This window comes from Muscardinus avellanarius, assembly GCF_963383645.1.
Source record: "Muscardinus avellanarius genome assembly, chromosome: 5".
NCBI classification, from domain to species: Eukaryota; Metazoa; Chordata; class Mammalia; order Rodentia; family Gliridae; genus Muscardinus; species Muscardinus avellanarius.
Genome location: NC_137790.1, coordinates 89,707,852 through 89,720,609, shown reverse-complemented (window position 1 = coordinate 89,720,609; position 12,758 = coordinate 89,707,852). Strand labels below are relative to the sequence as shown.

At 45.2% G+C, this 12,758-nt stretch overlaps 1 protein-coding gene across 1 annotated transcript in view; it reads right to left on the bottom strand.

Annotated features, from left to right (window-relative positions):
* The window catches only part of ABCC5 (ATP binding cassette subfamily C member 5), a gene marked incomplete at both ends in the record, with an annotated part of 92,524 nt that overhangs the window by 11,916 nt on the left and 67,850 nt on the right, over positions 1-12,758 (bottom strand). The window contains 3 exons of the mRNA XM_080696878.1: positions 3,818-4,007; positions 9,911-10,000; positions 11,138-11,324. Of these exons, the coding sequence (XP_080553004.1) occupies positions 3,818-4,007; positions 9,911-10,000; positions 11,138-11,324 (467 nt within the window). The remainder of the gene's footprint in view (positions 1-3,817; positions 4,008-9,910; positions 10,001-11,137; positions 11,325-12,758) is intronic.

The window sequence follows — 12,758 nt, the reverse complement described above, 5'->3', positions numbered from 1 at the left end:
GACTGAGATAATGCATAAAACAACAGAAACAGAAAAACGCATTTAACCTGAAGTAAAAAGCAGGCAATTTTGGAAGGTTGAGACAAGAGTATTACAGATGTGAAGCCAGCTCCAGCAACTCAGTGAGGCTGTCAGCAACTTAGCAAGACCCTGTTTCCAAATAAAAAATAAAATAGGGGTGCAGCTTGGAGGTAGAATGTCCCTGAGTTCAATCTTCACCACCATAAAACAAACAAACAAACAAACAAGCAAACAAACAGCAACCATTTAATGCACAGCACCAGTCTGAGAAGTGGGAGAGACGAGGCCACCTTCTTGAGAGCTAAATGGGAACACAGCTGCTTCACCACTGCCCAGTGCTTCTCAGGCAGACTGAGGGGAGCGGGGGCTCCCGCACGCAGCTGGGGGCACACCAGAGGACAAGAGGTTCCTTTTTCTCAACCGCTTATTGTGGCTGTGAGAGAAACGAAGGCAAGACCTCTCCTCACCACAGCAGGGGGAAGGGGGCTTGGGCTTGAGCAGATCCCTGGCTGTGGCTGACTCACCTATGCCTGGGCCCTGTGACAGAGAAGCAGGCTTGTTGGATAAAATAATGAGTTCAGTATTATAGACAGGAAGGATGATTTTTCCTACCTGAAACTGAAGTTGAAAAGCTATGTAATATAGAAAGACAATGTCCATCTCCCATACACTCACAACTCTAACTTTTTTTTTTTTTTTTTGGTGGTACTGGGGTTCCTGGAAATCCTTCTACCTCCAGGCTACACTCCCAGACCTACTTTTTATATTTTTATTTGGAAACAGGGTCTCTTAAGGCAGCGCAGCTGGCTTCGAACCTGCGGGATCCTCCTGTCTCCACCTCCCAAGAGCGGGGATTACAAGCGTGTGCTCCACCGTGCCCGGCACAACTCTAACTTTTGACACATTGAAGTTGAGATCATCCCTGAGATGCAATACTGTCACTGTTCTGCTCACTTAACCTTGTACAACCAGCTCTCATCCAGGCTGTTCCGGATAAGAGTTTAAGGGATCCAACCTACTTCATCATCTGTATGTATTCTTACTTATTAATCCAGTGCGCTAATGCTGGGCACTTCATTTAGGTAAGCTTATTGTAATCCTGCTGTGGCCTAGACCCAGTGCTCAAAGTTCCTCTGACCTCAGACAATTTCCTTGATATAGATCCTCAGACCTGAAATTGCTATGTCAAAGGATATAAACATTTAAATATCTCCCTCCATATAATACAAGATCAAAACAGCAAAAACAAAGCTTTCTACAATTCAGACCCATGGTTTTGATTGAGAGCTACAATCAGTTCCAGCCCTTGCTGCTATTCTCCTTGGCCGGACCCCACCTGCCGAGCCTACCCTTCTCCTGTCTCCATGTTCTGAAAAAGTCCTCATGGGAGCTTCAGTGAGCTTACCAGGACTCTGTCTCCACAGTCGTTACTGAGGGTACAAAGAAATGACCTTTCCTCAGTGTCTGCAGTCACATGCCTGCAGTGGAGAATTGTACCCTGGGCAGGACCCTGTTAGCAACCTAATGGAAACCCCAGCTGGGCGTGGTGGCGCAGGCTTGTAATCCCAGTTCTTGGGAGGCTGAGACAGGGGATTGCGCAGGTTCAAAGCCAGCCTCAGCTACTTAGTGAGGCTCTCAGCAACTTAGTGAGACCCTGTTTCCAAATAAAATATAAAATAGGTCTGGGAGTGTAGCCTCTGGGTTTCATCCCCAGCATTACAAAAGAAAGAAAGAAACCCCAACAAGCATCTACCTTCCTAATGCAGCAATCTTCGCATTTCTATTAGAAATGAGTTGGGAAACCTGGACCATGCAGCAGGACAGTTCTCCTAGGAATGAACGACTCTGGGAGACTTGGCTGCTTACCTGGCTATAAGGAGGTGTGGGAGACACTCCCTTTGGGCTGATGCAGGACTCTAAAGTATAAGCATAGAAAGGGATGGTGCTCACAGACATGGAGAGGTGGGTTAAGTTGCCCCTTGAAAAGAACGTGCTAGGTCTGAACCAGCCAGGTGGGAAGGCTTTATAGCTCTCTGCCTCTAGACTGCCTTGTGCTGATAGAATGTGCCGGTGAGAAGGGCTATGAGCTCTGACGTGTCATCTTTGCTTATAACCGTGGCAGAGCCTGGGGACCTGAGACTTTATGAGTCAGACTACTTATCATTGTTTTCTTTTCTTTTCTTTTTCTTTTTTTTTTCTTTTTTTTTTTTTTTTGCAGTACTGGGGATGGAACCCAGGGACATTCTACCTCCAAGCTACACCCCCAGCCCTATTTTTTTATTATTTATTTTGAAACCGTGTCTCACTGAATTGCAACAGGCCTCACTAAGTAGCTGAGGCTGTTTGTGAACCGCAATCCTCCTGTCTCAGCCTCCCAAGCACAGGGATTACAAGCGTGCGCCACCACGCTCAGCTAAGCTTAAAGAATTCTGATGCCAAGAAAGTACAGAGCCCAGAAAGCTGCAGATAAATGAACCAAAGAGAATTCTCATACAAGAACTAATGGGTTAGTAATAGAAGGTAAGACTCAACCTTTGAAATGCCACTGAGGAAGGAAAAAGAAAAAAATTACTTGGGTCTTGACCTTAGAAATCTAAAGGGTATACAGTGATATGGTACTAAGAGTGAAGTAAAATGCCTAAAATGAAGGCTAATTCTCTAGTTCCTTTTTAAAGTTTTTGTGCTAGGGATAGAATCCAGGGGCATTCTGCCACTGAGCTATACCCCCACCCATTTTTCTTTTTTTATTTGAGACAGGGTCTAGCTAAGTTGTCCAGGTTGACCTCAGACTGTGGTCCTCCTCCCTCAGTCTCCCAAATAGCTGAGATTACAAATGTGCCAATGTACCTGACACAATTCTACATTTCTTTACAACAGATAAAAGATCACAAGAATAATTTCTGTCTTCAAAAGAACATGGTTTCCTTATTTGGAGTTTCATACTGTGCAAACTCCTGAAAAACATGAGGCTATACTAGCAATACATCACTAAGTCTTACAAACTCTTCACATATTTTGACTTCATAGTAAGTAATAGGGATGTGGACTGCAGTGAGAGCTGTAATCATGAAAAAATGACATCAATTCCCTACCAGTTGGGGATTAAATATCCACTGGGGTACATCCATAAGATAGAAATCTGTATTATGCTGCAACACAATCATCAAATGACATGTGAAAATACTGATCGTTAGAAAAAAGGTCATAAAACTATACAAAATGACCCATTTTTGTAAACGTGTTAACAGGAAAGAAACTAACAAAAGATATCCACCAAAATGTAACCGTGCTGATCCCTGGGGAGAGGAGTCACGGGCACGGTCCTCTGTTGTGCTTTGTTGTATATTTCCAGCATTCTGCTTGGAGAAGACAGACTTTTATGACTACAAAAAGCCCTAAGTGTCATAAAAGCAAGATTAAAAACTAACCTAGGAAGCTAGTTTTGAAAGGGCCTGAGAAACTAATCACTTATCTGGCAGGGATCTGATTCAAAGGAATTAAAGTGATATTCAGTAAGCCATTAAGCCGGGTGTGGTGGTGCACGCCTGTAATCCTAGTATTTGGCAGGTTTGAGAGCCGTCTCAAAAATAGTAAGACTTTCAGCAACCTACTGAGACTGTTTCTAAAACAAAGTTTTATAAAGGGGAAGACTATAGGTCGAAGGTAGAATGCCCTTGGGTTCAATCCACACAACACACACACACACACACACACACGCACGCACGTTAAATGCTGATTGTAAACTAGGTTCTGATGGCTTCCAGTGTTTCTCCAGAGAGTCCTTTTCCATCCTTACCTGACCCCGTCCGCCCCACGATGCCAATCTTCTCCTTGGGTTTGATGGTGAAGGACACTTTCTTCAAGACCAGGGGGAGATTTTCTCGGTACCTCATCTCTGCATTCTCAAAGGTCACCTCTCCCTCCTGGGGCCAGTCGAGGGGCGGAGCCTTGTTCTTGATTCGGGCAGGTGCTTCCAAGGATAGAGTCTGGGGAGACAGAAGTGGCTGGTTCACACTGACAGCAGATGCTCCGGGAACAGACAGGCCTGTCACAGAGACGCCCACTGGAGCCACAGCCACCATGACTCTCGGCTACAAAAGAAGCCTTGGCAGTAAACACTCACCACTGCCAAACTGGACAGTCAGAGACTGTGGCTACTGGCCAATGGTCACTAAGTGGCAACTGGGGATAGCCCTGGTTTTAAACTGTTTCCTCTCTAAGGAATTCTCTGCGACTGCTGTGGGGGCCAAGGGAGAGTCTCCCACTCTTCTTCAACCAGTTTTATTTATTTTTTTGTGGTACTGGGGATTAAACCCAGGGGCATTCTAACTTTGAGCTATACCCCCAACCCTTTTTATTTTTTGTTTTGAAACAGGGTCTTGCTAGGTTGCTGAGAGTCTCACTATGTTACTGAGGTTGTCCTGGAACCTGCGGTACTCCTGTCTCAACCTCCCAAGTATTGGCCACCATGCCTGGCCAATCACAGTCTTTACAGGAATTTTTTAAAACACCCCAATTGAAATAGGGTCTCATTGGGCCAGGCATGGTGGTGCATGCTTGTAATCCCAGCATTCAGGAGGCGGAGACTGAGGATCATGGTTTGTGGACAGCCTCAGCTGCTTTGTGAGGCCCTTCACAACTCAGTGAGACTCTGTTTCAAAAAGAAAAAGACTAAAGAATAGGGCTGGGGATGTAGCTCAGAGGTACAATGCCCCTAGGTTCGAAAGAAAGAAAGAAAGAAAGAAAGAAAGAAAGAAAGAAAGAGAGAGAGAGAGAGAGAGAGAGAGAGAGAGAGAGAGAGAGAGAAAGAAAGAAAGAGAGAGAGAGAGAAAGAAAGAGGGTCTCACCATTTGAACACCACTGGCCTAAATTAAGTCCAAAGTATGAAAACCAACACTGATCATCCAATCACATCCTGGCACTCTGACATATCTTGGTGAATTCAATTGACACAGACTCCAATTCCAATTTTGCCATTAATACCTGCATGGTCTGTACATGCCACTTCTCTCTAGGTCTTAGTGTCATAGGTTTATTTATTTATTATTATTATCAATATTGTTTGTTTTTTTAGTACTGGGGATAGAATCCAGAGATGTCCTACCTCCAAGCTACACCTCCAGCTCTATTTTTTTTTTTTTAATTGTGGTAGTGGGAATTGAATCCAGGGACATTCTTTTTTTTTTTTTCTTCTTTTCTTTCTTCTTTTCTTCTTTTTTTTTTTTTTTTCTGCAGGTCTGGGGATGGAACCCAGGGGCATTTGACCTCCAAGCTACACCCCCTGCCCTATTTTTTGTTCTTTATTTTGAAATAGGGTCTCACGGAGTTGCAAAGGGCCTCACTAAGTAGCTGAGGCTGTCCGCGAACCGCGATCCTCCAGTCTCAGCCTCCTGAATGCTGGGATTACAAATTGGGCTGAATTCAGGGATATTCTACCTTAGAGCTACACAACTAGCCTTATTTTGTTTTATTTTAAAACAGGGTACAGCCGGGCATTGTGGCACACGCTTATAATCCCTGCACTTGGGAGGCAGAGACAGGAGGATCGCGCTGGTTTAGAGCCAGCCTCGCTGGCTTAAGAGACCCTGTTTCCAAATAAAAAATATAAAATAGGTCTGGGAGTATAGCCCAGAGGTAGAAGGGCTTCCAGGAACCCCAGTACCACCACAAAAAAGAAAAACAGGGTACAGCCGTGCGTGGTGGCACATGCTTGTATTCTCCGCGCTTGGGAGGCAGCGACAGGAGGATCGCACAGGTTTGAAGCCAGCCTCATTGGCTTGAGAGACCCTGTTTCCAAGTAAAAATATAAAAAATAGGTCTGGGAGTGTAGCCCGGAGGTAGAAGGGTTTCCAGGAACCCCAGTTCTACCAAAAAAACCACCACCACCACCACAACAACAACAAAAACCAGGGTATACCAGGCATGGTGGCGCACACTTGTAATCCCAGTTCTTGGGAGGCTGAGACAGGAAGATTGATTGTACAGGTTCAAAGTCAGCCTCAGCTACTTAGTGAGGCCCTCAGCAACTTAAGGAGACCCTGTTTCCAAATAAAGTATATAAAAAAAAAATAGGTCTGGGAATATAGCCTGGAGGCAGAAAAGCCCCTGGGTTCCATCCCCAGTACCACAAAAAATAAACTAATAAACAAACAAATAGGGTCTCACTAAGTTATGGAGGTCCTCACTAAATTGCTGAGGCTGGATTTAAACCTGAGATCCTCTTGTCTCAGTTTCCCAAATACTGGGATTACAGGTGTGTGCTACCACACCTGGCTCATTTTTTATTTTTTATTCTGGAACAGGATCTCGCTACTTTGCCAAGGGCTTTACCAAGTTCCTTTGGCTGTTCTTGGCCTATAGTCCTCCTGTCTCAGCCTCCCTAGTACTGGGATTATTAGCATGTGCCACCATGCATGCCCGGCACATTGTGACAGGGTCTTGCTAAGTTGATGAAATGGCCTTAAATCTGTGAACCTTTTGTCTCAGCCTCCCAAGTACCAGGATTATAGGCATGCGCCACCATGCCCCGTGCTTATTTTCTCACCTATAAATTATGGGGGCTGGGTTAGAGGACCTGAGGAATCCATTCCAGCTTTAAAAGGTTGTTCTGTAATTGCCTAGGTAATTTTGTCAACAACAGCCACACCTCACAATGTTCTAAAACTCTTTGGTAATTAGACATGGAGCTCACAGCCTTATTGGAAGGGCCAATAACTGTAGTGTTGCGGAGGGGGGAGGGAATAGAGATTGAAGTCTAAAACTCCAATGTGAAAAGACTGTGTCAGGGACAGGCATTCAGGCTGGACTAGTGTGGGAAGACAATCCTCAGGAACGACTGGTTTGAGCGGCGTCCACCACTGACTACCATCCTGCCCTTGGAACCACCAGCAACTCAATGCTACATACTCATGTGCATACACGTGTCCTCCACAGGCCACATCACCAGGCACAGGGGCAATATCTAAACATGAAGAGCAGCTATTACCAGATATAGATTGCACCCTGACATTCTTAGGAGAATAATCATGTTTAAATTAAGAAATATATGATAATGTGGGCATGGTGGTGCATGCCTGTAATCCCAATACTTGATCTTATATGAAGCCACATTTCAGAAAAATGTTCAAAGCCTAAGTATGATGGTGCTGGAGAATGTGAAGCTCATTCATAGGCCCACCCTGCTCCCTGTACCCTGCTCCCTGCTCCCTGCTCCCTGCACCCTGCTCCCTGCACCCTGCAGCCCTCACACTCTTCTACCAAGGGCTGGCCTTAGCAGGTCAGGATTCTAATGCCTACAGCACCCCTTAAATGAGACAGGCCGCTGGGCGTGGTGGTGCAGGCTTGTAATCCCCGCGCTCGGGAGACTGAGACAGGAGGATCGCACAAGTTTGAAGCCAGCCTCAGTTACTTAGTGAGGCTCTCAGCAACTTAGTGAGGCTCTCAGCAACTCAGTGAGACCCTGTTTCCAAATAAAATATAAAATAGGTCTGAGAGTATAGCCCGGAGGTAGAAAGCCCCTGAGTTCCATCCCCAGTACCACCAAAAATAAATAAAATAAATAAGTAAAAATAAATGAGATAGGCCTTTAATCCTCTTTTTAGAGGCAATTATTTTGTTTTAAATAATTATCTCTCTCTCCGCCAGGCGTGGTGGCACACGCTTATAATCCCAGCATTTGGGAGGCTGAGACCAGAGGATCACGGTTCGCAGACAGCCTCAGCTATTTAGCAAGGCCCTCCATAACTCAGTGAGACCCTGTTTCAAAATAAAGAATAAAAAACTGGGCAGGGCATGTAGCTCGGAGGTCAAATGCCTCTGGGTTCATCCCCAGACCCGCAAAAATAAATAAATAAATATCTCTGCTTTATGTACAGATTTAGATTTGGGTGACAGTAACATTGGGCTAGAGAGTGGCTTCACAAAAATCTGCCTAAGGAATTGTTGACACTCCAGGCCACTGTTTTCCTCTGCCCCATGACATAGGTTGCCTGAGGTTTATGCTCTTTCCTAAGAAAAGACATGGACTCTCTCTTTTACTTTTGCACAATTTTCCAAGTGCAATTAAAGTAGAACCCCTGGGCCAGGCTACATCAGGAGCTGGCCTGGGCCCAGCTAGAAACAGAGGAAGAAATAAGAATTGAAGGTTGAGAGGAGGATCAGAGGATCAAGGATAGCTTCTGCAACATAGCGAGACTCTTAGCAACATAGCAAGACCCTATTTCAAAACAAGAAGAAGTGTGAGGGGGTGTAGCTTGGAGGTAGAATGCTTTGGGTTCAATCCCTAGTAACACACACACACACACACACACACACACACACACACACACACACACACACAAACGAAACATCGACAGCCAGTGAGGCTCAGTGTCAAAACACATCAGTGATGAAGCACATCTCTGCAAAGAAATGCAGTTTATTTACCTAAGTCCTCAGTTGTAAGAGTCGTTTTTCAAAACTATACTAAGTCAATTACTTGGAATTCAGAATCAATTTTTCCCATGTCAACATTGGCACAAATACTGGTATATGTTCTCAGGGAAGTTCACCAAATAGGTGACTCTTGAAAAATGAGTTTGAGAATCCTAACTACTCATGACTCTGCTTCCTTCCATAGAAAACTGCCTTTAGAATTCAAATCAGAGCCAGGCGTGGTGGTGCATGCTTGTAATCCCAGCATTCGGGAGGCGGAGACAGGAGGATTGGGGTTCACGGACAGCCTCAGCTACTTAGGCCATCTACAACTCAGTGAGACCCTGTTTCAAAATAAAGAATAAAAAATAGGATTGGGGGTATATCTCAGAGGTAGAAGGTCCCTGGGTTCCATCCCCAGTACCGGGGAGGGGGGGGAGAATTCAAATTAGGACCCCCAGCAAGATGCCACCTCATGGCAAAACTGAAGAAGAAAATAACCATACTTTTAACATCACCAGAATCTACTTGTTTTGACATTGGGAATCCATTTTAGAATTGGCTACGAAGCTTTTAAAACTGCAGAGGCTTGGCTCCCACCCCTGGCCTCTGGTGTCACAATCTCCAGAGAGGAGGTTTGTGTTAAAAGTCTTTGCCAAGCCGGGCGTGGTGGCACACGCTCATAATCCCCGCGCTTGGGAGGCTGAGACAGAAGGACTGCGCAGGTTCGAAGCCAGCCTCAGCTACTTAGTGAGGCTCTCAGCAACTTAGTGAGACCCTGTTTCCAAATAAAAAATACAAAGTAGGTCTGGGATTGTAGCCCAAAGGTAGAAAACCTCTGGGTTCCATCCCCGGCACCACGAAAAAAAAAAAAAAAAAAAAGTCTTTGCCAAAGGTTCATGATGGCTATCCCTGGCTGAGAACAACTGGACTAGACTAAGAATTAAAATGATACATGGTTTTAAACAAAGTAAGGAAAATGTTACATTTGTCAGCTAACCTGAAATGATAAGTGTTGGAACATTCTGGAAACTAGCCAATGGACATAAAGTTCCAACTAGACTTTATTTATTTAATTTTTTTTACAGTAGTGGGGATGTAACCCAGGGACATTCTACCTCCGAGAAATACCTCCAGCCCTATTTTTTATTCTTTATTTTGAAACAGAGTTTCACTGAATTGCAAAAGACCTCACTAAGTATCTGAGGCTGACCTTGAACCTGGATCCTCCTGTCTCAGCCTCCCAGATGCTGGGATTATAAGCGTGTGTCACCATGCCCAACTGACATAATTTAGAAATATATTTAGAAACACCTAGAGTATTCTCATCTTTACTGCCAGCCTGCTGGAAATCTACTGGTCCTCATCTGTGGGGTAGAGTGGAGAGAACAGGCCTCCTCCTTGCACACCATCTGTGGCAGCAAGGGGCAAGGCGACTCGAGGGCCAGGTCATAGCAAAGGACGGGAGCAATCTGACCTTAATGTAGTGATTGATCCTCTCCACCGAGGTGAATCGAGCTTCTGTCTCAGAGGCCAGTCTCACTGTAAACTGGAACAGCCCCGTCAGCTGATAATGGAAAGCAAAAATCCAACAGAGAATTCATTATGGATGCATGGCAGGCAATGTGAGAACTGCTTACATCTAGAGGACCACAACTCAGTTATAAGAACTACCCATGTCCCTGCAGCAGCTGGTGCCAAGGACCTGTCATTCTCTAAGCTAATACCACGCCCACTGGTCCTCATCAAGGACTTGATAAACGCAGGTGGCACCAGGGTCCTGCTGGTGCTATATTCTTGCACTCTCTAGTCATTTTTGTACCTTCTAGTCATCTTTGCTATTTTATTTTGAAACAGGGTCCCTCTAGTAGGTTTCCAGAGCCTCACTAAGTTGCTGAGGCTGGTCTCAAACCTGAAATCCTCCTGTCTCAACCTCCCAAGTACTGCGATTACAGGCATGTACCACCGCGCCCAGCCTGTTGTCATCTTTTTATTTCCAGTAACACATGTCTGCTGCGGTCTCTTCTGGACCTCCCACTCGTATCTGAGCTTGTTTGTGGCAGTCACAACAAATGGAGATTTCAACTTGTGATCCATTAGTGAGAATGTTTCCAGGAAAGTAAGATAAGAGATGTAAGCTGAGAAAAAAAAGGAACACAGAGCCCTAGGTGCCTCAGGTCAGGAATCCCTAGGGACCTGAAGAACTTGCATGTAAGTTTTGGGAAAATCAGGGGCCTTAAAAAAAAAAGCATATAAGCAGCACATTAAGGATTTAATAGTTCTTTTCCTTTTTGCAGTATTAGGAATTGAACCAGGCCTTGCACATGCTACGCAAGTGCTCTACACTGAGCTACATCTCCAGCTGGGGGTTTGATTTTTCTTAGAAGATTAGAAAGGCATCAGAAATGAGATAGTGGTGAGAAGCTTACAAAAGTGACATTCTTTTTAAAATAATGTTTGTTTATGAAGAAAATATCACCTATTTCCTAAGCAGACGCTTATTCCTAGATTTCACCCCTCCTTCTCCTATCCCTACCTGCCCCAGACAAATCCAAAGTGCTACTGCCAGGTCAAACAAGGAGACGCTTGAGGGTCCAGTGGTGAAACAACGGCTTAGGGCACCCTGCTCCCATCATGTCACCTCCAAGCCAACACAGGAAAGTTTCAAAGAAGCAAAGACAATGCCTCCAACCCAGATACTGACCTGGACAGCATAAGAGATGGCAAGACCTGCGTAGGCTGGGGGAATCTGCCCGTGCATGAGGACGATCATCAGCCCGGTGGTGGTGATCAGGGCGATGCTGATGAGGTCCAGCCGCACGGCCAGCCACCTCATCGCACAGGTGAACAAGAAGAAGGGCGCTTGGTTGTCATCCAGGAGCTCCTGGTACCTGTCAGGAGGATGGAACACACAATGGGCACTTAGTACCACACGATCCTGCTCACGGATGATGTTGGAGCTTCCGTGCACCCCAGAATGTAGGGGAAATAATTCAATACTTCCTGTTTCAAGCCAAGAGAATGACAGGGGAACTTCAGGAGGGCAGTATCCCACGCCTCACACACAGGAGGACACGGGGTTCTAAAGTGAGTTACCCTTCCAAGAAGAATAAAAGCCATAGTAAAGACATTAGAGAAAAACACCTACAGTAAGAGCATGGAAGCATGGGAAAAGGACCCAAACAAAGGGGCTTGTGCTAAGCTTTAGAAAAATACTGCAGGTCAGGGCTCATTTCCTCAAAGAAAGAGGTTAACAATGGCAAACAGCAGAAAGAGTCAAGGCCAAGAAAAAGAAACTCTTAGAGTGAGTGTGAGAAGCGCGATGTGTGCAGACCACCTGCATCGGGCAGAGTGGCACTTGATCCCCAGCACCATGGAGCCAAGCAGAAGGGAGCTGGAGTATGGCAAGAGGACTCGCAAACTCCATGCTGAAGGAGCGTAGCACTGCCATCATAGGGGTCCCAGAAAGGTCTGACCTCCCAGAGCTCAGGGGACCTCGCCGACTGGAACTTTAGAACAGGAAGTTTTGCTGGGCCCATGTACTTTGCTTTAAAAAGAAATCACTTTTCAGCTGGGTGTGGTGGTGCAAATCTATAATCACATTACTTGGGAGACTGAGACAAGAGAATTGCAGGTTTGAGGCCAGCCCCAGCACTAAATGAGACCCTCAGTAACTTAATGAGATCCTGTTTCAGAAATAAAGTTTTAAAAAGACCTCGGGGGCTGGGTGTGGTGGCACAAGCATTCTGGAGGCTAAGACAGGAGGATTGAAGGATGATAGTTCAAGGGCAGCCTCAGCTACTTAGATAAATTTATTCCAATCTCTTAAGAGAGACCTTCAGAATGACTACCTATGCAGAATTTCATAAACAACAATCAATGGCTCAATTAAATGTAAGACCAATATCAATTACTACCATGTATGTATGTATGTATGTATGTATGTATGTATGTATGTATTTTGCAGGTCTAGGGATGGAACCCAGGGTCATTCGACCTCTGAGCTACACCCTCTGCCCTAGTTTTTATTCTTTATTTTGAAACAGGGTCTCACTGAGTTGTGGAGGGCCTCACTAAGTAGCTGAGGCTGTCCATGAACCACGATCCTCCAGTTTCAGTCTCCCGAATGCTGGGATTATAAGCATGCACCACCATGCCCAACTTATTCTTTATTTTTAAACAGAGTCTCACTGTGTTGCAAAGGGCCTTACTAAGTAGCTGAGCCTGTCCAAGAACTGCAATCCTTCTCTCTTAGCCTCCCAAATGCTGGGATTACAAGTGTGCACCACCACACCCAGCTCACTACTATTTATTATTAAAAAAAA